At 45.5% G+C, this 26,584-nt stretch overlaps 2 protein-coding genes and 1 long non-coding RNA gene across 4 annotated transcripts in view; 2 read left to right on the top strand and 1 right to left on the bottom strand.

The window, feature by feature from the left end:
• LOC309841768 (3 beta-hydroxysteroid dehydrogenase/Delta 5-->4-isomerase) overlaps positions 1-26,584 on the top strand; it is a 394,070-nt gene that overhangs the window by 331,927 nt on the left and 35,559 nt on the right. The window lies entirely within an intron of this gene.
• LOC309841770 overlaps positions 1-26,584 on the bottom strand; it is a 100,190-nt gene that overhangs the window by 41,887 nt on the left and 31,719 nt on the right. The gene's annotated exons all lie outside the window — the stretch shown is intronic.
• Positions 1,142-25,840, top strand: HAO2 (hydroxyacid oxidase 2). Of its 2 annotated transcripts, none has more exons than XM_082685218.1 (8): positions 1,142-1,294; positions 10,818-10,956; positions 12,656-12,807; positions 14,992-15,275; positions 16,816-17,025; positions 21,272-21,430; positions 21,781-21,850; positions 25,508-25,840. In XM_082685218.1, the coding sequence occupies exons 2-8, from the start codon at positions 10,826-10,828 to the stop codon at positions 25,561-25,563; spliced, it is 1,062 nt and encodes a 353-aa protein (XP_082541344.1). In that variant the 5' UTR covers positions 1,142-1,294; positions 10,818-10,825; the 3' UTR covers positions 25,564-25,840. The 2 variants fall into 2 exon arrangements, with proteins under 2 accessions (XP_082541344.1, XP_082541343.1); XM_082685217.1 differs by having other exon boundaries at positions 21,646-21,850.

Raw genomic sequence — 26,584 nt, 5'->3', positions numbered from 1 at the left:
ACAGAGAAATTAAGTGGCCACAGATTTAAGCTCCGGCATTATGCTCCAGTACCTGTGTTCCTAACCACTACACTAATGTCCCCTGGAGAGAAGGGACAAAATCCAAGATTGGAAAATGGCAATGGAAAGTCTGGATCAGGGGACAGTGAGCAGGCCTGGTGTTGTGACTGCAGAGGAATGAAAACTGCTATGGAATTTCCAGATTCCAGAGTATGGACCCTTTGAAAGCATTTCTGAGGTCACACTGCCATCTAGCGGTAGTACTACAGGCAGCAATTACTCTCCAAGGGAATACAGTGTGGAGGAGCGGAGCGGGGCGGGACGGAGCAGGGCGGGACGGGGCGGGGCGGGGCGGGGGGGGGGGATGGCGGATAAAACGATTCCACAGAAGTTTTTATATATATATAAATATATATACCTATATATCTATTTTAATATATAGATATAAAAATAGATATATAAAATATATAAATATATATATAAATATATATTTATATATTTATATATTTTATATATATATATATATATATTTTTTTTTTTCCTTCTCCAACCACAGATTCTAAAAGACAGACAGATCCCACTGCCATAGTCCACAGAATTGCCTACAATCCTCCATATGCCGCCAAACAGTGGCTGCAAGCTCGAGTCAAATTCCAATTCTGCTCCTTAGGAGGAAAGGGTGTTATATAACTTCACTTTCTTTTCTGAAAAAATGGGGAAACTAATATCCACCCATATGGCTGTAGGCGAGGATGGAGTAAAATAATGCAGGCAATATGCGAGGCACACTTAAGCACTTAATAAATGTTCAGTGTTGTTATACTACAAAGGAGACGCGACAAGAGCTGGGGCAGGCCCAGAGGGAAGGACCTGGACAAATTGTTTAATTACTGACCTTCGGTGAACCTCTTCAGACAAGCCTTTCCTTTACAGCACCGAGGCTTTTGTAATTCTCCACCTGAGATCATCTGCTCCCTTCCCAAAACCATCTTTGATGAACTGGAAACCTATATGACGTGGGAGCAAAGAAGCAACTATTTTATTCTGAAGTTTCATTTTGTAATGAACTCGCTCAAATTTGAAGTCACCTTGCAAAACTCACAAAGTTCACTTCAAGATTAACCTTGTGCTGGCCTAGTTGCTCATTTACTTCCAAGCTGGAAAATTATTACCATGAACTCATGGAGTTTTGGGTAGTGACTTAGGTTTCCTGCCACGTCCCGCAGTGAGCCAGGATTTCCACAGCTGCCTCTGGACACCACTCTCCCCAGGGACTGGAAGACGCTAACATCAGGTTTGTTCCTGGGCATTTTCTGTGTGCTTGGAAGAGGGGGAGCAGACCAAGTGGCAGGAGTTTTAGAAGAGAGACTGGAGACTGTGTGGGCATCAGAGGTGTTGACTGTGAGTTTTCAAGGGGAGAGATGTGGCTAAAGAGGGCTGTATTGAGACAGGTCAAAGGACCCTGACGGGACTGGCAAAGACAGGCTTTGTTTCAAAGACCCTACAGAGAAGCTCTTGCCTAACGAAGGTAAGTCTTAGAAACCACTCAATGGAAGATTTATGGGCATCCTTAAGAGGGGAAAGTTCCAGTCCTTGGGGAAGTACACTGTAACTTGACCGTTGCTTCCTGAGCACTGGCAGAAGAAACCAGTGACATGGCTGTCACTCCTAAAAGGCAAAGAAGTTAACTTTTCTCAAACAACTGGACTGGGGTTGTTTCTTTGAAAAATAAGCTTTCAGGGAACTGGTTAACAATCCTCTCCAGTACAGAGCCTTCTGGGATTGTGACTGGGTCAGACCGAATCTGTAGATCAGTCTGGAGGAAACTGCCCAAGAACGGTGATGGAGTTGGTGTGGTATCGCTATAAAGATAGACACATAGATCACTGGAACAAAACAGAAAGAGTCTTGAAATAGAATCAAAGGAGAAATGCCTTTCTGCTTTCTCCTACCTCCAAACAGGAAGCAAAAGTCCCCAAACTTTACTCTTAACCACCGGGCTATTCTGCATTTTATAGAATCCTTTCATTTGTTCAAGATCTCTATAAGGTAGTCATGTCCTCACTTTCTGGGTAGCTTGTCTAAACTAGATGGAGCAGGATATCATCTGTGGGTGTTCCTCAAGAAACAATGGGAGGAATATTCCTAAATCCCCAGACAGCTTCCCCCAGGAAAGGACTCCTGTTAAACTCTAAGCCATAACAACAGACAGGGAATGAGCTACTGAAGTCTGTCTTTGACTGTAAACTTCTTGAGAGCAGAGATTAGCATCCCAAAAGTTAATTCATAAATATTTATTTCTTGGCCACAACAAAATCAGCTGATCCCCAGGGCTACTCCTGTCCAAATGGTGATTCAGGGACCAAAGCTGTCTTTATCTCACAGCTATGGCTTCCAGGGAGCACGGCCTTCTCACTGTCGCAGCCAAAAGAAGAGAATGATGAAGGTCATGCATCATCTTCAATTCCTGGCCCGGGGTTTAACACCTGTCACTTCACCCCGAGCCCACGGGCCAGAACGAGTGGCAGAGCCCTGCCTGTCCCTTATCACCTGGGGGCTGCCTATGATGGGCAGTCAAGGTCTCTGCCTTCCTGGCCAACTGTGTGTACCCAGGAAATTGTGTTGGGTAAACTAACGAGTAAACCTGACACAGGGTCCAAATTACGCAGTCACGGAACTGAAGCTCCCGAGCCTCAGATGAGAATGCCCGTGTCGTTGGCAAAGGGAGTAACGCCCATGAAGCACCATCTGCTGGGGACTCTTTGACACAAGGCGCTGTTCTAGGAACTTCATGTAGGCTGGAGTACTTAGTCCTCGCAAGGGCCCTGTGGGGTAGGCCTTAATATTCTTCTTTCACGAATCTTTATTCACACAACCATGGGGAGCAGGTAGCAGAGCTGAGGTTTGAGCCAAGTGGGCCTTAGGAAAGTCTTTCTTCTTCTTCTTCTTCTTCTTCTTCTTCTTCTTCTTCTTCTTCTTCTTCCTCTTCCTCTTCCTCTTCCTCTTCCTCTTCCTCTTCCTCTTCTTCTTCTTCTTCTTCTTCTCTTCCTCCTCCTCCTCCTTCTTCTTCTTTCTCTTCTCCTTCTTCTCTCCCTCCCCCTCCCCCTCTTTTACCTCCCCCCACTTCTTTTTCTCCTCCTTCTCTTCTTCTTCTTAAGATTCTGTTTATTTGACCGAGAAAGAGACAAGAGACCGAATATAATAAGGGGGAGTGTGAGAGGGAGGAGCAGGCTTCCCGAAGAGCAGGGAGCCCGATACAGGGCTCAATCTCAGGACCCTGGGATCATGACCTGAGCCGAAGACAGACACTTAACCGACTGAGCCACCCAGGTGCCCAGAGAGTCTGTCTTCTTGATTCCATGGACTCCCTCAGCTATTAATACCTTAGGGAACATCATTAGCAGCTGTAGGCAATGGCCTTCAGAAAGACAATCTGGAGTCATTGCCATAATGAGAGGTGCTAGGAGGTTAGTCTGTGAGGTCTGTTCCAAACATGCCATCTGTTTGAGCAAATGCAAAGGCAGGAGGAGTGATCTCCCTCAGGGACACCTTTCCCAATAGCCTAGATTATGTGGGAACTGGCCAAGCTCACTTTATGCATTTCTCCCAACCCTGCAAGATAGAGACCCAAAGGTCTCCTAAGGCACCACTAATGCTCTATTCCAGCTCAACTATACCCACAGCAAGTCAGAAGGATTCCTGGTCAGGCTTTGCTATTCTCATCGTGTGTGCATACACATAATTCCCCTGCTTCTCTGGGTTTTAACTTTTTCCTCTCTAAGATGGGATTGTGGCACATCTACTTTCTGATCCCTGTCTCCCCGGAGGCATCCAATGGCATAATGTATTTAAGAGTGCTTTTAGATTGCTAGGATTGCTTCATCACTTAACTGGTTATTGTTTATGACCAGCCAAATAAGGAAATTTTCTTACTTTCTCATGGAGTTGCATATTGTTGAGGGAAGTTGGCGAGCAAAGCTACATATGCCCATGGCATTGAAATGCCAACTCTCTCATTCTAGAAACCACACTTGGCTGTATACATTTTCTTTTTATTCCATGGTACTTAAGAACCAGGCCATGGAAGTCAGAACATATCACCGCATGTGTGATGGGGGGCAAAGTACAAATTAACGAATCTCTCTAAACTGCAGGGTTCTCACCTGTGAAATGGGGATAATGACATTTGTGTTTGGGAATTGTTAGAAGGGTTGAAGTAGGGATGCACATAAACGATCTACAGGGTTCATGGCACATCATAAAACTCTTGATAAATGATTGCAATTTCATTGCCATTTTATTATCAAGGGACCATCATGCTGTCTCCCAGGGTCTTTGTGTAATCAAATTATTCCACTGCTCAATAAAACTGGGAAATCCCCAACCTTTCAAAACACCATGTGAGCACTTGGATCAAGGTCTCCCACTATGTCCTCAACAGCATCCAACGCCCCCGGAGAAAGCATGCAATTTACAACATGGCTGTGCTCCAGGACTCTACTTGGAAGTTATTTGTTTGGAACTCAACACATATTTTCCCATAGAAAGAATGCCATTAAAGTCGTGGTGGGGTTCCCAGGTCACTGGAAATACCCACTGGGTGGGCAAAGTAGCAGAAAATTGGCATATTTGCAATGCAAAAGAGTAGAGAGCAATGCAGTTGCATTCCTAGTCACAGGCCGAAACTGAAAACTCAGAAAACTATGTAATGCATAGCTTTTTTTTTTTATTTTTCATGAATGAGGACAATGAGGGAAAATGGGCTTAATTAGAGGAAGAGAGAATTCAGAGGCCCTTTAAGTAAAGAATCATAACTTTTTTTTTTTTTAACATTTGTGTTCTTAACCCAAGAGACTACATAGAACTAATCTCATCCACCACAACGGAGCTATTTTTGGTTTGCAAATGGAAAAGAGAAAAGAAATGGGAAAGATCCTGGAAAGGGAAGCAGAGGGAAGAACGACTTCCCGTGCGAGGGGGAGGGGGAGGAAGAAAATCAGCCAATGGTTTGGATAAACTGAGGAAGGAGGAAGAAGCACAGACATGTAGTGAGATGGAATCCCTGGGTCTGGGAGCTGGGAACACACGTTGGATGAGAGCCCACACCCGCTTGTAGACGGGAAGCTGTACTGTGACCCGTCAAGCAGTTCTCCACTGAAGCATAAGTTGGCACCATAGGACCAGAGCAGCTTGCAGAGAGAGAGGCCTCAAGGTTGGGGGGCAAGAGGGAAGGCAAGCTGTGAGTACCCAGCTCCTTGATGTTAGAAAAGAAGTCCAAAGGATATGCTGGTTCCCTGTTCTGAACTTTACTGCCACAAAGTAAATGGTGAACTAGTAACACAGCCTCACTTAAATGAGGTCTTTGCATTTACCGGCCAGAGAAGCACAGAATGAGAAGACCCCCCCCCCCCCCGCCCCACCACCACCACCAAGGAAGGACCTCAGCCCAATCTTCAAACCTGGTAAAGATTAAAAGGAAGTATATAAAAACCTATAGTTTTCAAATGAGAGGCTGAGGCCTAGGGAGGGGAAGTAACTTGCCTGTCCTATCCTCTTGTACCTACTAATGGTCAATAACCTCCCCAAAGCAGGCTGCCTCCCAGCCTGATGCCATCACTAGTCCACTGACCAGTTCACTGGTCCCATTTGGGCTCTACCTCCAACCTCAGCCTTTTCTGGTTGACACCTGTTAACCAAGTTGGGTCAGAAGGAGTAGAGGAGGAACTGGAATGATGAAATCCAGCATAGATAAAACTCTGGAAGAGTTAGATTTTTTTTTTTTTTAAGATTTTGTTTGTAATTAAGCTTTACACCCAACATGGAGCTCAAACTCACAACCATAAGATTAAAAGTTGCCCACTCCACCGACTGAGCCACCCAGGTGCCCCCAGCAGCCTTATGAGAAGCTAGTCCTCAAATAAGGTGCAGTAATTCCAGGGACCATGGCCAGGCTATCCAGGGGAAGTTGCAAGAGTCACCTGTTATGTCAGCAAGAACACTGAATGTAGAGATGGAAGACCTAGGTTCGTTTTAAATTCTGCTACGGTGTCAGGTGGCACACATCTCTCCCTCTCTTTGATGTCCCTTGCATCTCTTATTGTCTTCTAATCCTCACTGGGCAGGATCTGCAGTCTTGAGGAGGTGGGATAGTGGGCATTTCATGACCTAATTAGGTCACAATGGCTCCAGGCCAGGCAAATCCCTGCTAAAAATGTGCTTCCTCTCAGAACCTCAAAAACGCCTTCAACTTGTGATAAACAAAGTTTCTGGGGTAAAACAAAGACACGAGTCATTTCCCATCATTCCCGCAGAAGAGGTTCTGAAAAACCAGAACATTCTAAGTCTCATGGTAGAATATGACGACAGGTCAAGAGAAGTTTAATTCCCGAAAAGGAAAACCAGCTAATGGGAGTAATGGAGGAGTGGTGGGCTGAAGAGGAGAGATGATTATTACATGAAACAGAATAAAGATTTTTTTTAAATGGCTGTCGTGGCCCAGGAAGGTTCCTGAGTCTTCCATTCATACTGTGTAAGGGCTCAGGAGAAAAACCAGAACTGACCCTGGGCTGAGAGAAACCTAAGCCCATTCTTGTAGCATTTAACAAGGCTGGTGTCTGTCATACCCACCCTGGGCCCCTTGTTCCCTTGCTCCCACACAGACGTAATCCTTGGTTCCTTAGGCCACCCGAATGTTACGGACACTCTGATATCTGACCAGATGTTTCTAGAAATCCAGCTCCTTTACCCTGACCTTTCCTCCCCATTTGGAGGACTCTGTAGGAGCTCATGAGCCTCAGTCATAGCCATTGCCAATTCATGTCTTCTCTGGTCCTGACACTGACTGTGGCCCCAGCCCTGGGCTCCCCCTCCCTCTGCCACCACACATTCTACTACCAGGGCCTCCTCCTGCTGTCATGTCTCCCCTTCCAATGCTACCGTTGCTATGGTGATGGCCGTAGGCTTTGCAGCCACTCTCCTTGAGGCTGTCACCCCACATACAGTGATTAAAGCACTTTCTGCCAACCTTGAACAGTGTAATCTCTCAGACAAGGTCCCCAAAGTATAGCCTTGATGTTATCTCTCCCACTCCATTGAGAAATTTGGCATAAGTTCCCAGGGGACCAGGCCAGAGGGTCTTCAAGGACACCACCTTTCATCATCAAGCACTTGCACCTGGAGCTGGGTCCTCCAAAGCAGCCTTTGCTCCCCGCTTGTATCTCAGCGACCTGCCCTGTGATTTCCACCCTGACATTTTTTATAGAACACCTAGGGGTTTCTCACACAAGTGGAAGCTCTGATAAACCAGATTCCCAAAGTGACACCAACATGAATTACGAGTCATTTAAAATCTTCTAAGACAGATAACTTGTTTATCTAGCCTAATTGCAAATGGCAATCTCGAAGAGAAGATCTGCCGTGAAATGCCCACTGGTCATAGTCTAGGCCGTTCTTTCTCTCTCAGTCAGAGAAAACTACTTGACCTTCAGTCATGAGCTGTGTGTACCCTGAATGTCCTCTGCTCTTACGTTTGAACTTTCTCATCTCCCGTACGCTAGTCATGCCTCATCGTTTTTAACCAAGAGACAAAATGCTTGAAGAAAATAAATGGCTGACAATAAGCTCAAGTTCTTACAAAAGACTTTTATCCTCTCTATCCTTTTCTCCACTTTCTCTTCCTCTTGGGTGGTTGAGATAGAGGAGAAAAGAAGAAAAAATACTGCCGCGGAGATCAATAAAAATGGGAATACAAGAAAGCCACTTGATAACTTGGATCCTCCCTTGAATTCCTGGTGGTTTTAAGTCTGGTATGGATCACACTGAGACACATAAAAACATATACTCTTAAGTCTCCCTTCCACTTGTGGGGAAGGCTCTGAACAATGAAGTTGCCCTTCTGTTCAACTAGAGGCCTCATATTGGACCTCTGTTTAAAATCCACTGGGCTCAGTACTTTAAAAAGATATAAAAAGACAAAAATGCATAATTATATTTTCACCCTTTGAAATTCTATTTCACCCTTGAAATTCTTTTAAATTCAATGAAACAAGTGATTAATGTCAACCAACTATTCTGCTCTACACCATGAAATCAAAAAAAAGAAAATGTCTGTCTTTAGAGGCTACCAGAAGACGTGACTCTGAGCCTTCCACTGTCACACTTTACTACCTGATCTTTCACAAGTTATTCAATATCCTAGGCCACAGTCTCTCCAAATGCAAAATGAAGACACTAATGACTTCTCTGTCTACTTCGCAGGGAAGTAAAAAGGAAACAGTAGACAGAAAAAGAAATGGTAAATAGAAACATGGTAATAAAATGTTTGGTGTATACAAAGATTCTGGGCTATTTATTTCCAAGCAGTTTCCAGGAGATGGAGATTTGTTGAGATATTGAAAGTAGAAACCTGGTGGAGAATTCTCAACCAACAACACAGAAATGACAGATAGGGGAATGTTACATTCAAATAATGAACATTCGTGAACAGCTGTCACATACCATCCTAATGCCTGGGGATAGCAAGCATGCTGGGGAGCTCTTGGGGGGTTCAGTTGGTTAAGCATCTGCCTTCAGTTCAGGTCATGATCCCAGGGTCCCAGGATCGAGTCCCTCATGGGGCTCCCTGCTAAGAAGGGAGCCTGCTTCTCCCTCTCTCTCTGCCTGCTGCTCTGCCTACTTGTGCTCTCTGTCAAATAAATAAATAAAATCTTTTCTAAAACCCCACAAAAACAAAATAAAGCGTGTTGAGGGTCCCAATTCAGAGATTCCCTAGGGAGACACATAGGACATAGCATGTCATTGAGGGTATGACTAATTACAGAGAAAGAATGAGAAGCAAAATTGGCACAGGAAAAAGGCTCATGGGGCAAAATCTAGAGGGAAACAGGTATAAGCTTCCAAGCGTCCTCTCCCAGTGGAATTACACAGGATGCACTTCATCCCTCCAACCATGTGTTGTGACAACACGTGTGAAGCACAGACCACCATGGAGGGTCATTTTAGAGACTCATTGCCCAAAGCCTTTTATTGGGGGCTGGTCATATTGACCCTCTCTGCCACACCCATGCCTGAATTCTAGACCCTCAGAGGGAAAGCAGGCATTCAGCATAAACCACGTTGTTTGTACAATTTAGACTAGTGGGCCATGCCATTCTTATCAGGGAGTAGTGGGAACCTTCTTGAAGTCCAAGTTCCCAGACTCCAACTGAGGTTCAACTTTGCAAGCAGGTCTCTCAAGGGGTAGCATTCTCGAGCCTGGTATGTTAACTCTTAGGCACACAGAGGTTTAAATCAGTGATCGCAATGCTGATGGGTAACTACAATGAGAAACACATTCCACCAAAGTCCCTGAGACTTGAAGGGTCTGGCAGGAATGAGATAAATTAGACATGGTTGCTCTACCTTGTCAAACTCAACTCAGCACCTCAGTAACTCCCTGCCTACTCACTGACAAAGTGCATTGCCTATATAAAGCTCTGTGGCTGTGCTCCAGATTCTTCCGTGCACATCCCAAGGGCTCTGCCATAACTTCTTTCTGCTCAGTTCCTTGGGAAGGTGTTTGGGGTCACTTCTCTGTTGGACTTGACTAGATTCCAGCATGGCCCTGGATTCCCTCCACCAGTTCTGGCCCATCCTTATCCCCACCAAGATCCCCAACACTCCATATTTCATCTGGCCTCCCTGGCCTCTGTGTTCATTAGAGGAGGCGGCCCATTCACGTTTGAAGCCCTAGATCCTGGAGCTTATTCCTGTCCCTCAGTCAATGACTTAAAAATCATTCCATTTCTGCTCACAGCCTCTGGCTAATTTTCACCCCACTGCCTGCTGCCAGGGAGATGCCCAACACTCTGGACTATAGATTCTCACCCTTTCCTGCTCGAATCCTCTCTTGCAGGAGCTCCACATGCTGTCCTCGGCTGCAACAAGTGCCTTCGGCATCTCTGTAGCTAGGGTCCCTACTCCCCTTGCCCCCACTAGACAGATCTATCCCCAAACCATGCTCTCTTTCGTCTTTAGGTGGGGTAAGGGGCATACCAAAAGTACCAAGCTCCAGATCTACTTTGGTTTGGGGGTGGGGAATGAATGGAAGTCACACATATGCTGTTTTCTTGGTCTCAAAGTGAGTATGTTCAATGTCCTTGCCAAGGAGCCAAAGTCCATAAGTTTCTCTCTGATACCAAGCAGAGCCCCAGGCAACCCATTCTAGAGATTCCCAGGAACTCCCAGGTAATCATATCAGCTCGGTCCCAATTTTCCCAGCCTGATGATCTCCTCCTGCAAAGGTTGAAGAGGTAGGAAACAGCCCTTGGGAATGTTCAGGAAACACTTGTAGTGTCTCAAATGACAAGGAAAAGCCACCCAGAAATGAAGCTGGTAAAACCATTAGGAGGTGGTGCAGAAAAGCTGTGAATGCCATGAAAGGGGCATGTGATCAGACTCACATTTCAGAAAGATCCAGGAAGCTCGAGGGAGACAAGCTAGAGAGTGAAGATGGAGGCTCAGAGACAGAGAGAAGACATTTTTGTAATAATCTTATAAGAGGTGGCAGGGCCTCAACTCGATCTGAGGCCGTGAATTGTAGAGATGAGGGGATAAACATGAGGGATATTTAGAAGACCAGCTAATCAGCATTTGGGTATGGGGGCAGGAGAACGGATGCACGGGGATCAGCATCTTTGGCTCTGCCTCCAAGGATAAGGAATGCAGGGGGGGTTAATGTTGAATCCAAACAGCTTCAGGACATAGCCCCCACATTTACCCTCTCCTCTACATCTGACGTAACCTCAGTGTCTTGTTTGGTTTTGGTTTTTCCTTTGAAGGTCCAGAAATGCCCTTGGTGTGTTTGACAGATTTTCAGGCTTATGCCCAGGAGCATCTATCTAAGTCAACTTGGGATTTTATTGAAGGAGGATCTGATGAATGCTTCACCCGGGATGATAACATCGCAGCATTTAAAAGGTCTGGTCTTCTGTATCCTTTCTATTGTTAAGCTAAGGTGCACTGGGTGAGGGGTCCTTGGAAGGTAGCAAGTATATTTACTATTTGTTCTTTGGTGCCTCCAAAGAACATAGAGTACTCAAGATAAATTCATGGGTTTTGTTGTTATTGTTTTGGGTTTGGCGGGGTTTGGGGGCGAGTGGAGGCATGTGGCCAGGAAGAGGATGAATGGAGAAAGAGTTTATCTTTGTGCCTCTGCAGAACTAGCATGAGTCAACCTCCCTCTGCATCCCAGCAGCTCTGGCCCCTAACAAGACAGGACAGGAGTCCAGGGTCACCTGGAAGGGGAGGAGAAGTCGGCAGAGTAGGCCTAAATCTCCTGAGTTCCTAAACTTCTGGCTTGAAGGGGATAATGTCTGTTGGGAGAGGGGACACAAGAAATGTGGAGACCCAAAGACTTTTAAGGAGGAAAGGAGGCTGATTTCAAAGGAGAGCTGGGCTGGAAGAGCAGCGGCTACAGCCCAGGGTGGAAGAGAGCCCACAGGCCATGGCAGGCCCACTGCCTGGGTCCGCATGGTCCACAAGCTAAGAATTTTTGTTTTCTCTTTTTAAATGATTGAAAAAAATCAAAAAAGGAATGATAAACTGTCATAGGTGAAGATTATATGAAATGTGAACTTCAGTGTTTATAAATAAAGTTTTATTAGAACCAGCCATGGTCAGTCATTTACACACTGTCTGGGGCTGCTTTTGCATCGCAGCCGCAGATCTGAGTCAATGTGACAGACTGCACGGTCCACAGAGTCTAAAATATTTACTTTCTGACCCTTCACAGAAAAAGTTTGCTGCCCCTTGTAATAAGAGAGGTGAGGAGAAAACAGAAAAATGGGATACAAGGTGAACACCAAGTTCGGCATTTTCATACTTGTTCAGAATTATACTAGGCCCCTTACTTGCTTTGGCTCATTTGCCTTCATAAGACAACTAGGAAATTTGGATTATTTCTCCCATTTCACAGATGAAGTCTGCATCTTCCCCAACTTTGTACAAACAATATATCTAGCAAAACCTTTCCACATTTGTGTGTAGGAATAATAATATTTTGTGAAAAACAAGCATTTTTGGATCCTGAGACTAAGTCTCTATTGGACTTAAAAGTGTGTTTTATATATTTACTATTTGTGACTCCTCCTACCCTTTCTAAAGCAGTACTTAAGTCCAGTCGTCAAACGAATTAGCCTCTAGCAAACACCAAAATAACAAAACTAATCAAAACAAGCCCCCGCCGTGATTATTCTCTGGGATTTGTCCTCCATCAGTGGAGACTTGCTTCTAACCCGTGAGGGAAGAGCCTAGAACTCCTTCCTGCTTCTTCTCTTTTCTGATCCTCATTATGGCAATCAGTCAAAGCCTCCAAGCACTGAGTCTGCTCAGGAAGGCAAGACTCAAAGACACAGACCCGTGTCAGAGCCGGACGCCGCGTGGACCACACGTGCACTGGGGGTTTAGAGCAAGAGGGGTTAATGAGAGCCAGGGTATCGGGAAAGGCTTTCTGAAGGAAAGTCGGTCTATGTAGCCTAATCAGCCAACTGACCCACCACGGTTTCTCGCGACCCAGTCTGGTGTAGACGTACACACCCGGATCTGGAGGCCCCAGTCCCAGGCAGCTGCATGCTGGAGAATAAGGCCTCTAATGGAAGATCTTTGTTTCCGAGCACAGAATCCGCCTTCGGCCGCGGTACCTGAGAGACGTGCGAGAGGTGGACACCCGGACCACAGTCCAAGGGGAGGAGGTCACGGCCCCCATTTGCATCGCGCCCACGGGTTTCCACGGCCTCGTCTGGCCGGATGGAGAAATGAGCACAGCCAGAGGTATGACCCAGCTGCCCCTCGAGGCTCCCCCCCCGGGGTCCGGAAGGGTGCTGGCGTCCTTCAGAACAATGGCGGGATTTCTCCCAGAAGGAGCTTAGGGACCGCAATCTGGTCAGGCTTGAGGAGGGATATGCGCATAACATTTCATCTGAGATTGAGAAAACATCCATGTCCATCATAACTAATGGTCAGACAGGGCGGCTTCAGAGGAGTAGATGTGGAAATCAAGTAGGCCACCCTGCCGAGAAGGGACGCAGGCCACGCACTGTCTGTGGGGAAAGGTGTTCTCAGGGTGGCTTCAAGGATAGGGCTCTCTCTAACCTGACCCCTCATGGGCCAGGGCTGGGGCTGAATGGTAAGTCTCTGAATCTAGGATGAGGAGAGGGTCGTGACATGAAGTCCTAACAAAGCCCCTGGCAGGTGCTCCTGCCCATATGTCCCATTTCCCGCCTCCTTGACTGACTGTCACTTTTTTTTTTTTTTTTTAAGATTTTATTACTCATTTGAGAGGGAGAGAGACAGGGAGAACACAAGCAAGGTGACGAGACGGAGGCAGAGGGAGAAACAGACTCCCTGCTGAGCTGGGAGCCTGATTGTGGGGCTCCGTCCCAGGACCCTGGGATCATGACCTGAGCTGAGGACAGATGCCTAACCAACTAAGCCACCCAGGCGCCCTGACTGTCATCTTACATGACAAAAAAGTTTCTTAATGCGTATGTCTCCTTCCAAGTAGCCCGTTATTCTCTTCCCTTATTCCTCTGCTCCAAAAAATAATGAGAAGAGAAGGAAGAGGAGAGGGTCTGAAAATAGTCCTGTGACTCCCTTTATAATCTTTTTTTTTAAGATTTTATTTATTTGACAGAAAGACACAGTGAGAGAGGGAACACAAGCAGGGGGAGTGGGAGAGGAGGAAGCAGGCTTCCTACCAAGCAGGGAGCCCAATGTGGGGCTCGATCCCAGGACCCCAGGACCATGACCTGAGCTGAAGGCAGACTCTTAAAGACTGAGCCAGCCAGGCGCCCCCTCCCTTTACAATCTTCACTCTAGGTCACATCTAGGAAATATTTTATTTGCAGGTTCCCTAGGACTTCCCTGGGATCTTTTTCTTTGACTCCGTGATACAGGAAGCAATGAATCCAAGGATTCTGGAGTTCCAAGTGGCTGGTTAGGAGCCAAGTCTGGCTAGGCTAAAATACGAATATCCTGTAGAACTATGACTGCTTTACTAAATCTTCGTGGTGGGACATATCATGTTTTTGTAGTGGGTCCAAAGAATGGGGTATCTCCTATTGATGTTGGAAGTTGAAAATATTAAATCTGATTAGGCCAGGTTCTCGGCTCCTGGCTTGCGGAACGGTAGTGACATTGACCTAGTGGAGAGTCTTGCTGAAAACAACGATCACAGTAGGCAGTGAGTGTCAACATCACTGTTGCCATCATCCTCGGCAACCTTGTAGTCACTAAGCCTGTGTACAGCACATCACTTAGGAAGTTTAAAAACCCTTCCAGGGGCGGCTGGGTGGCTTAGTCAGTTGAGCATCAACTCAATCTTTGCTCTGGTCTTTATCTCAGGATCGTGAGCTCCCCGCCAGCCCCTACTTAAAAAAAATAATAATAATAAATAAAATACATAAAAAATGCTTCCAAATCTAGTACCTTGTTTAATCTCTCAGCAACCTTATAAGACAGCTATTGTCATTTCGCTCCATTTCACAGAAGAAGAAAATGAGAGACTCAAGGAACACAGCTAAGTAGAATGAGCACTCTTCTAACTCAGATACCATGTTTTCTCCAGTGCAGAGTTCAGTCCTCTCCACTGGCATTATAGTTCCTCACCCTTTGTCCTCTTGAGTTCCCTTCTGCATCATTCACAAGTTCCCGAGCAGCCCATTCTCCCATCTGAAAGCGGCAGCATGTCCCAAGAACATCCTGGGGACTAAAGGACCCCTCCAGCCGGGGATCTTGACAGAGTCTGGAAGACAAGCTATATAGCAGGGGACCTCCCAGGCTGACCGAATGCTCCTCTATGCCCTCTCCCCCAGTGGAAAACGGAATGAGGTCAAGCTTTGTTTTCCCTTCCAGTACAAACAGGTCAGAGGTGGCACAGACTCCGAGGGCATCTCAGCCCAGCCCAGAGCCCCGCTCCCCCCCCCTCCAACCTGAGCTGTGCCTTTTGCTTTGCAGCTGCCCAAGCGGCCGGGATCTGCTACATCATCAGCACCTATGCCAGCTGCTCCCTTGAAGATATTGTGGCTACTGCCCCCAGGGGCCTCAAGTGGTTCCAACTCTATGCAACATCAGACCGGCAGCTCAACAAACAGCTGGTCCAGAGGGCTGAAGCCCTGGGTTTCAAAGCTCTGGTCATCACTGTGGATACACCCAAAATGGGCAACAGGAGATGTGACTTTCGAAACCAACTAGACTTACAGAGGAACTTACTGCTGAAAGACCTTCGCTGGCCAAAGGAGGTAGGAGAGCGGATCCGATGGGCAGGCATGACAGGACATACATCCTCTCCTTCCTCCCTTCCCTCTCGCCACAAAAAGTCACTGAGTGCCTGTTCTTGCCAGATACTGCAGGGGCCATGGTTCAAAAAGCAGAACTGGCCCCTGCTCCCCAGAGCTATCAGGTGAACAGGAGATGACACAGAATGTCCTCACTCCTGGAGCTAGTGCTGCTCTGCCAGAGCTGGGTGCTGAGAAATAGGAAAGCTATGGGAAGGAATGTTCCATGGCACAGGAGAGGAAATCATCAAGTTCTTCCAACATTGTCTATGCTGTGGGACACTTAGAAAATGAAAATTCTGGATGGCACATTTAAGTAAACTGATCTCCTGAAGAGGATGCTCACAGATCAGGTGACTGGTCCACAGAGCGTAGCCAGTCCAGGCCCCTCCCCCTGCTGCCTTGAGAACTGAGGGCAGTACCTCTCTACACCTAGAACTCCTTCCTGGAGCTGCACCACCCTTGTTTGGAATCTCTGAAATAGGTGAAATAGGTGACTGAAATAGGTGAAAAAGGCTACTGCCCCCTTAAAACCCTGCAGTCAGATGGGGTGGAGTGCCCCAGAGAGAGAAAGCCGTGATAACACTGGGGCCCTGGGTTAGGCTAGAGATAATGATATCAGCCTTTTCAGCCAGTGGGTGGCTGTGACAGTCCAGCGACTGCACAGTTCTACTCATTAACCACAAATTAGCCTTGAAGTTTTGGAATCCTTATCTCAGATCCCAGAAGCACATTGGGATTTATGGGTATTTGATTCACATGGTGAGCCAAGGTTAGATATAAGGTAGTATCTGATTCAGGACCATCAAATATTTCTTAGTTCTTCTAAGCTTGGGCATATCTCAAGCGTAACATGTCATATCAGCCTATAAATGCTTTTGTTTATCCCCTTCGCTTACTGAAATCTGAGTTCTTTGAGAATAGGGGCTGAGTCACTGGGTTTTACACACAACTAATGAACCATTGAACACTACATCAAAAACTTATCATGTGGGCGCCTGGGTGGCTCAGTGGGTTAAGCCACTGCCTTCGGCTCAGGTCATGATCTCGGGGTCCTGGGATTGAGTCCCGCATCGGGCTCTCTGCTCAGCAGGAAGCCTGTTTCCTCTCTCTCTCTCTCTCTGCCTGCCTCTCCATCTACTTGTGATTTCTCTCTGTCAAATAAATAAATAAATAATCTTAAAAAAAAAAACTTATCATGTACTCTATGTTGGATAACTGAACTTAATAAAAAATAAATAAAGGAGGGACTGTGTCTTATTTGTCTTTGTGTCCCCAGATCCTGGCAGATCAGGGACACAATTGACGATTCATGAATGAGCAGTTGAGATAGTTCATTCTTTTTGCACAAATTCTGTTAGGAAAAGGAGCTGGAAGTGTCAGTGGTTTTGTTACTCCTCTTTCAAGGCTTATAAAAGGTGGCTATCTGAATGGGTCTCGTTTAGGAATGGATCAAACAATCCTAAAGGAGCTCAGGTCTAAGGTTCTTCTTTCTTCCCCACAGAGACATACAACGCCTTATTTCCAGATGTCCCCCATTGACTCATCCTTCTGCTGGAATGATATCACCTGGCTTCAGAGCCTAACTCGATTGCGCATCATCCTTAAAGGGATTTTGACGAAAGAGGATGCAGAGTTAGCTGTGAAACACAATGTCCATGGCATCATTGTTTCCAACCATGGCGGGAGGCAGCTTGATGACGTTCCTGCTTCTGTGAGTAGGGGAACTTCAGAGGGGTGTGTATGTGTGTGTGTGTGCGCACACGTGCATGTGCACGTGCTTACAGCATGGTACTCTGTGCGCTTCGGCCTACACCCCCCTCTCCCTGATCACATATGCTGGTAATCTCAAGAACTTTTAATTATTAACAGCCTAGTGTGTATCAGCTCATTTTTACAAACTTCACATATATCATCTCTAAATCTCACCACCGACCTGCAAGACACATATCATCCTCACTCTTCTACAGATGGGGATCCTAGAGCTTAGAGATGTTATATAACTTGTCCAAGTTCACACAGTTGGGAGAGACATTCCAAAGACACTGAGGTCTCCTGCCTTCTGGGGAAAGCATTCAGCTTAAAGATTGCCTGTGTGCATGGAGTGTGACAACATGTTTTCTCATATGACACATCCTGGGAAGGAGCAGTACCTCACTTAAACAAATAAATAACAATCTTTCAAAGTAAAACAAACCGAAAAATGCCGTATGAATCCTTCTCTAAAAATCTATGACAGTCTGTGATTTTCCCATCTTTTTTTTTTAAGATTTTATTTATTTATTTGACAGACAGAGATCACAAGCAGGCAGAGAGGCAGGCAGAGAGAGAGAGGGAGAAGCAGGCTCCCTACCGAGCAGAGAGCCCGATGCAGGGCTCGATCCCAGGACCCTGAGATCATGACCTGAGCCAAAGGCAGAGGCTTAACCCACTGAGCCACCCAGGCACCCCATCCCTCTATCTTTTGAATTTGTGTCCCTTACAAATGAAGAGGAGGCAGGCAAGGAAAGAATCTTTAAGTGGGAACTAATTGTTGATTTATTTTCCTATAGTCTACGGCCATACCACCCTGAATGTGTCTGATCTCGTCTGATCTTGGAAGCTAAGCAGGGTCGGGCCTGGTTAGTACTTGGATGGGAGATTTATTTTCCTGGAGATATATAGCTTATATTTTCCAAGAGATTCTTCTCTCACTACTTGATTCATTCTAAGAAAATGAAGTGTGGGGTGGGGACATCTAGGTGATGCAGTGGGTTGGCTTCTGATTCTTGTTTTCAGGTTGAGTCGTGGTCTCAGGGTCGTGGGATTGAGCTCCACGGCAGGCTCTGCTCTCCCCATGGAGTCTGCTTGGGATTCTCGCTCCCTGTCCCTGTGCCCCTCCCTCTCATGGTCTCTCTCTCTCTCTCTCTCTCTCTCTCATTCTCTCTAAAAATAAAAATAAATAAATCTTTTTTAAAAAAATAAAGAGGAGCGCCTGGCTGGCTCAGTGAGTTTAAGCCTCTGCCTTTGGCTCAGGTCATGATCTCAAGGTCTTGGGATTGAGCCCCGAGTCAGGCTCTCTGCTCAGTGGGGAGTCTGCTTCCCCCTCTCTCTCTGCCTGCCTCTCTGCCTACTTGTGATGTCTGTCTGTCCAATAAATGAATAAAATCTTTTAAAAAACCCTAATTTCATGATTATCATTAATGACAATATTTTGGGAATTGTTTTTTGATCAACTTCTCAATGCAAAGATGACATGTTAGGTTTGAAAAGCTACATACTGTTTTGTAACTCTTCTCTTTGTCAATATATTAAGAACATAATTTCATTTCTATGTATATACTTCTCTCATTTTTTTTTTAAAGACTTGCCCCTTCCCCCCCACCCACCAGGCACAGAGTAACAAGCCCAGTTGGAGGATAAGGGGCACTTTACTGTAGCTCTCCAGAAGAGCTGATTGAAGGGAACAGTCAGGCATCCTACTTCCCATGCCAAATTTTGACCTGTGACCCCAGGAGAAAGTAGATATGCAGAGCACATGCTAGTTCTCTCACCTGACTCCTGCAAGGATGCCCACAGGCCACTTCCACACACCCAGAAATTGGCAGAACAGGATGCAAAAAAGTATAGCAGGTCCTGAGCAGTCCTATGGGTAGGAAGAGAAAGCAAAAAAGAGACCACCACCAGAAAGTAGCAAAAAGAGTAGAATGCTGACTCTCGAAATAACTCTATGAAACATTAGCAATCGGCGCTCTCTCTCTCTCTCACGAATCAGTTTAGCTAGTCTTGTTCCCTTGGGGGGAGGACTAAGTAATACATGGAGAAAGAGGCTGAGTAATTGTTCCCCACTGCATTTCCTCAATAGAGAATGACTGTTGGCAAAGGCAGGACTCAGAGAGAGAATTTCTCCTTCCCCATCATGCTGATCAACATGTCATTCTCCCAAGCCATCTGACTTAACAACAAACCCACTCAACGTCCTCTGGGGACCAGTGCCAAGACTGGTGTGAAGCTAGAGAGGTACCTCTGGCTCAGAATTTGAGAAGGTGCCAGACAAACTTAGTAAGGTAAATAATAGTTAAATGCACTTTTAAAAAATTTAAATCAATGCAAAAAATTCCATGGTGAACAAAATATCAACATTTTAAAGAAAGATAGGATCTGTCCCTACACTCAAAGAACCTGCCTCACTGTCAACCTGGCCCCAGATCCAATAAAAACTTACTTATAAAAACAAGCACCCACAGCTCACAGATCAAAGTTTGACAGTATTAAAATGTTAGTTATCTGAGTGTTTTGGCATTCCTTAAATTTTGTGCCGGAGGCCAATGCCTCACTCCTCTCACCGCAGACCCCTCCCTGTGAGGGGTATAACTCTTTGAAATTCCCATCTCTAGAAGTTTCCATATACTTGTTGTATTTCTTCCTGGGACCTGGGAAATGGGTCATCTAGCTATTGTTTCCAGAAGGCTCTAATGAATGTCCTATCATGACCTATAGAAAGTAACTCTAAAGCAATACTGGACCCTAGGTTAAAATTCACTCCCTGGTCTGTTTCTCAAATTCCATCAGCCCCATCATCCAATCTAGCTTACTGTAAGAATTTACACAGATATGTTTATTTCTTTTTCTCAACATCATCGAAATATTCCAAATAATACCATGGTGGGGCTATAAAAATACCCTTATCTGGAGATGCATTCTTACCAGTTCTCACATGTAAGTCTAAAATGTATTCAGGTCTCCTCCACTTGTAAATTAGAGTACAAAGTTCTTTCCTCCCTGATTTCATATTCTGTTCAGTCACCCAAAGGATCTCATTGAGTTAGAATTCCCATTGATTTCTTCTGCAGCAGAAGCACCCCAGGGCCCAGTTTCGCCTCCTCTCCATTTGTCTGTCCAAGAGACGTAGAACAGGAGCCCTGAGGCAGTTCCAGAACTCTGTCCTCAAGGACCCTGCTCCCAGCCTCTGCTGTAACCCCTCCTCTTAGACTTGGAGGTGCTCAGGCTTAGGCTCAGTCTGGGGCACTGTGGGTTGGCAAGGCCTCGTAGCTGCAGAGCCTGGAACTGGGGAGGCAAGGTGAGAGAAAGTCTGGGGAGAAACCAGGCCAAGTGGTAAGCTGCTTTCGTTTCACCTTTCAGAGTCTTCAACCCTGCCTCAACAGCACCGATGCTTGCATTACCAACCCACGTCTTAGATAACCCATACAGGAGCCAGGAACAAGTTGTTCAAATGTGGTGTGTAAGGAGCAACGTGCAACCCAGTTACACAAAACACGCTGTGGTCCAGACACATTTGCTTTGCCAAAAAGACTCAGGGCCTTAGCAATGGAGAATATTCCTAGCTGTGGTGCACCCTGGAAACAGAGAAGGCAGGAGAAAATAAAAGGTCAAAATGTACTTTGAAAAGAACATTAAAGTGAATGCCATAAATGGAAAATATCCCTTTTAGGATGAAGAGGAACCAAGAGTTTCTTTTGAGCTGTAGACAGTCAAACAAGTGAGTTAGAGAGAAGCTGCACTCTGTCAAGGAAGAAAATGGCATGAGGGAGAGACTCCAGAAAGTTCTTGGACTCCCAGGGCACCTGGGGGGGTCTGTTTAAGCATCTGCCTTCCACTCAGGTCATGCTCCCAGTGTCCTGGAATAGAGCCCCCACATCATATGGGGCTCCCTGCTCAGCGGGGAGCCTGCTTCTCCGTCTCCTCTGCCCCTCTTCCTGCTCATGTGCATACTTTCTCTCAAATAAATTAATTCATTAGTTTTAAAAATTAAAAAGAAGTCCTTGGGGCTCGGGAATGTAGCTGCATTGCTCTGGTAGGACAGGGGAATCCTGTGTCAAGCATGGGAGGGGAAAAAAACTCATAGACAGCACCAACACCCAGACTTCCTATTCCTAACTCACACTGAGGGGGCACCTCTGCCCCATGATCCCTGAAAGTGAAAACGGAAGTCCCTCAAGCCATGCATGTCTCTTTCTCAGATTGATGCCTTGACAGAAGTGGTGGCCGCTGTGAAAGGGAAAATGGAAGTGTACCTGGATGGTGGGATCCGAACTGGCAACGACGTGCTCAAGGCTCTGGCCCTTGGGGCTAAGTGTGTGTTTCTAGGGAGACCAATCCTGTGGGGTCTTGCCTATAAGGTGAGAGGTAAACCAGCGGAAAGATACTGGGCTTCTCATTTGCCCCCACGCTTTACTGTGGTTTGCCATCCAAGCTGAGCTGATTCCAAGTGCCACAGATCCCTGAGGGACAGCCCCCCCCCCTTGCCCACATCTCCTGCTTCCTTGGCAGCACGCTGCACATTCTCAGGCCCCCTCACTCCCACCTTTTCCTCTTTGCCTCCCTGTCTTCCCAGCATAGTTCCAATTTCACAGACACCCTTGTCCTCCCCGCTGCAGCGGACAGCACACCTAGAACCAATGCTCAGCACCTGCGCAGAATGTTCTTCATGCTTCTTTTTGTCTCTCCCCAACCCCCATCTTGGAAGCAGGGTGAACATGGAGTTGAGGAAGTTTTGAACCTTATAAAAAATGAATTCCACACTTCCATGAGTCTCACAGGTAAGTTTTCACAATTCTTTTCCTGCCTTGGAGCTGCAGGCATGAGGGCTACAGAAGAGGAGTGGCCGCCCCTCCTTCTAGCTACCCTTCCCCGGCCCAGTGGCTGCCCAGAAGAGAGAGGAGGGAAGAGAGGCCCCAGACAAGGAGATGGAACACAAACCCCAAATGTGATTCCTTTGCCATGAAAGCAAATGAAATTTCAGATAATGGGAAAGAGGGTTCCCTTATGCTCCAGCCTGCTCAGATCACACAAGCAAGTTTGTTGGGTGTGGTTCTGTGGGTCATCTTTTCATATTCATGGGCTGTGAGGAGTTGAGGAATTATGGCAAGGAGGGGGTGTGGAGGAAGTGGGGAGACAGACACAACAGGAGGAGAGAAGCGGGGAGCAGGAGAAGTGCCGTCCTGTGTAACCACGGCCAGAGAAATGTGAACATCTGGAAGTTACATGCTGGTGGACTTCAGTCAAAAAAGAAGTTATTATAAAGCAGTGCTCCTAAAAATGTGTACGTTTTTAGCAAAGCCTGGGATCCTGATGACCTAGAAAATAGTAGTTCTCAACTAAGATCGTCGATGATTGCCTTCCTTAGGAAGATTTGGTTTAGAGTTCCAAGTTCATTTTTTTTCAGTTGGCACAAAGATTGAAGGATGGATACTTCTGGTACTTAGTGCTCAGAGGCTAACTGTCCTAACATGCCTGGAGCAGCCTCATAGAAAAGAGCTGCTCTACCCAAATGCCGGTGGCCAATGGCTCTATCTCTGCTTGTCTTTGTCTGCTGTAGATCTAACTGACCACAACATGAAAGGACAGACACGATGAACCCCACTGAGATGTCCGTTCCCTCCCCAGTTCTAAAATTTGGTAATAACAAACACCTTCTCCAGAAGTAAGGAAATAATGAATCAAGAGCTCCAATGTGGAATCAAGATTCTCATTATGCCATTAACTTATTTCCATAAATGTTACAGAGCATTGGTTATGTGCTGAGCCCAAGACAAGATGTTCAGGTTCTTCTCAAGTCTGGCTTCGGTCTGATATTTAGACAAGAGTCTTATACTCAATGTCTAAATTATCTTTGTAGTGTCCACTGGGGCTGCAGATTCAAACTTTTGGGCTTGAGTAATACAAATTAGAAACCTTAGATCAGCATTAGTGCCAACATCAGCGTCCTTCCCACTGAGCAGATTAATTAATGAAAAAAAAGTGGGAGCTGGATAGATCAAGGCATGGAGGACAAGGACCATCAGCTTTGGATAAGAGCCATACTCTTCAGAGCCAATGTAGATAAGTTAGTAAATGACCTGGTATCCCCAAGGCTCTCCCATAATGGAGAGGAGGGCATGAACATGAACAGATATCATACTGGTGTGCTTTGCCCCTGGGAGAGAGAGGGGTGAAGGATGGGTAGACCCATGTGCTTCTGCAGATTCCAGGAGGTTGAGATGACTTCTCCTGCTGCCCCAAATATTTTCTCCCATCTTTGAGAAATGATGTCTGATCCTCTTTTAACAGAAGCCTGTTGGGGGAATTCACAATAATAAAGCTTTTTTTATTTTATCAAAAGTTAACGCTTAACAATTCTTGGGGTAGAAATATTGGTTGGAAAATCTCCTTCTGAAGTAGAGTGGAGAGTGTCCTTTTTTAAAAGGGGCAGAGAAAAAAACAGAATTGTGAGCCCATTTAGGGCTGACAGTTTATACTCCCCTTCTTCTAACTGTTGTACAATGAGAATGTGTTTTTTTTAAATTCAAAGAGAGAAAAATGAGTAATCACAACCAAACACGGGTCTTTCTCACAGCAATGAGAAAGAATAGGAAACTCAGGCAGCAGGGCATTGGTTGGCGTCCTCTGCATAAGAGTCTCTCCCCCAGGCTAGTCCTTGGGAAGAAGGGATTTCTGGCGGTTGGAAGGGGGGCCTGGGCTTTTGGTGGAACTCACTAAAATGCAAAATCAGAGCATGAAAGCCCCAAGATTCTGTCACCCCTTATCCCTTCCACACACAATGCACGTAAGATGCCTGACACAAAATCAGCACCCAGGAGGAATCCATTAATATCATTTCTCTCTCCGAATTTCCCTGAAGATGTATGACATTTTCCCCTTATGACCCCATAACATCACAGCCCTAGGAGGAACCTCTATTTGTACTATTGCTGAAAGCAAAATCAGCTTAAAAAGTCAGGGTTTTTCTGTGAAACCAATTGCTGAAATTATACTTATAGGAAGGCTAAAATCATCAACTGTCTTGAAAAATGTCCACATACAAACCAGGCCAACAGAGGCTGCAGGTACCTCACTAACGCCCTAGCCTTCATAAGGGGAGGAGGCTGAATTAAAAAGTATATAAACCTTCTTGAGGTTTATTGTTTGGAATTACCCACTTCACTTGAAAGTAGCCAAAACATGTTAGTGTAAGTATCCTCCTAATTGATAGTAATGAAAAAATTATAAATATGCATTCTCTCTCAAAATTCCACTGAGCCTCTGCCAAGGGCAGGGCAGTGCCCTTGGGACTGCAGAAGCCAATCTGATGAAAGGCAAGTAAGTAGCAAGTAAGTATAGAAACATTACCAAGGTTTATGTGTCCAAAGGTCTCAAAAGGGAGACATTTTGAGTCAACTAGTGAGACCTTTTTACATCGTTTAAATATTATTTTTATTACAATATAGAACCCAAGATCAAGTTTTGGTCTTCTCTGTGCTCCTTGAATGGATCTGCCTCCTGTGAAGACCTCCTATTCTCTGCCCTGGGGAAAACCAAAGTTTTTAAGACCACTGTCCATTCTGAGGAAAGCCACCTCTGGCACCAAATTCTTGCTTCTGCTGAATGAGTTCAGTCTGTGGGTTACTTACACATCCCATGCCTGCCATTTCTGTCCCTTGCGATGGACCCAGGTGTGGTTTTTAGAGGGGGAAAGAACCCTCTCATTAGTTATATTTTGGCGAGTAATACATTTTGCTAAAGTTGTGTTTTGGGATGTGCAGGTGCACACATCGTACATGTGGAATAAGCTTTGAATTAATCATTGCACATTGTGGCACTCAAGTCTTTCTAAATTATCATCACCAGGGATTTCCCATCTACTCAAGGTCACAACTCTCCAGTCTGTACCAATGGACTACCCCCTTCCTCCTTCCTCTTTGTGCTTCTTATCCGACGTCACTCTCTTTAATCCCTGCATCTAATCTCAGCTACAGTTCTAATTTTGCATTTTAATTAAGATCCTGCACTAAAAAAATGTTACCTTTTGCAGTACTTTCCCTTAGAAGGCAACCACTGTATGAAATACTCATCCCATCTCTTATTCCCGACTCATATTTTTCCCTGACACATACTTCCTAGATCCCTGAGCTTTATCAGCATTCAGATAAAGGCCAAGTATATCTATGGCACATATGAATAGATTTTTCAAATGCTAAAATAATGTTTCTATATTTTTACTATGCCATTTTGGCATGGCTGTGTTGATAGAGGACTCGGGCACAGACTCATAAAGTAATTCTCAAGGCAGTCAGAATCACATATTCATCTGGTATCCATAATGTTTTTTCAGGGTGAGCACTTCAAGTCAGGCTTGTTCCCATTGGATCATCCCCTTCTCCATGAATGAGTGGGTTACTGGTGTTTTAAAGAAATAAACTCATTAACTCTTCTTTTAGGTTGCCGGTCAGTTGCCGAAATCAATCAGGATCTGGTCCAGTTCTCCAGGTTGTGAAGAAAAAGGGCTAATGACCAGACCGCTGAGATTGCCCACAGGGGGAGACAAGCCCAAAGTGCGGTGTGTGATGTCATCCTGCCTTGGCCCCATCCTGTCCAGAGGCTCATCCCCTGCATCTTTGATCATTCTACCCCTTGTGCTTCAGGCCCTCCAAACCCCTCCTCTTCCTCAAATGTGACATGCTCTTCTTTGCCTCACTACTTGTTAGATGCTCTTGCTTAAAACTGTGCTCTAAAGAAAAAATGTTAAAAACGTGGATCAACAATGACTAAAATAGTGGATTAATGTTTTTGCCTATCCTATGTATCTCTATGAACCAATTAATGGAATTTACACCCTGCACAGAAGGGCTATATATAAAAAATATTCTCCCAGCAAAATAATACTCCAATCTGTAGATAACAGGGAAATAATGCAGTTGAAACATGGGCTTTGGAGTCATATATATCCTCTATACCTCTATGAAATAACTATGAGGATTTGTACTCTCAACAGAAGAGCTATTCATATAAAATATTCCTCAACAAAAATCATACTCGAGAGCTGTCTATCAAACAGGACAAGATAGACCAACCAGATGAAAGATGGAAAGTAAATCGAATGTAGTTAGAACACTTAAAACAGTAGTAGATACCTCACAGAATCGTGGTCTTTGTAAAGAGGCTCAGGACCCTGATTTAGATGGGGCTTGGTGCTGATGGCCAGGTCATCTCTACAACCCTGAAACCACCAGCTGGGGGCTTAACTATGTCATTCCAGATTGGTTTGGGGGTAAGAGTGAGACAAATCACAATAGCATATGGCATTAAGGCAATCCGGTCTACAGATAAGGATGTTAGCTTACAAGTTCTCCCTGAACATATCTCTTGGTAATAGCTGTACACACACGTGTGCTATTTTTTTTAAGTTGCTTTTCCTGCAGACTCAGAGAACTAGATGCAAGATTCCAAGGGAAACATGCAAAAATATCATAAAGATAGTACCAAAGGGCTGTTCTCCTTGCCTCAGAAGTGTGTAC

Source organism: Mustela nivalis (assembly GCF_964662115.1).
Source record: "Mustela nivalis genome assembly, chromosome: 10".
NCBI classification, from domain to species: domain Eukaryota; kingdom Metazoa; phylum Chordata; class Mammalia; order Carnivora; family Mustelidae; genus Mustela; species Mustela nivalis.
The sequence above is the reverse complement of the archived record's forward strand: the minus strand, read 5'-3'. Positions and strand labels throughout refer to the sequence as shown.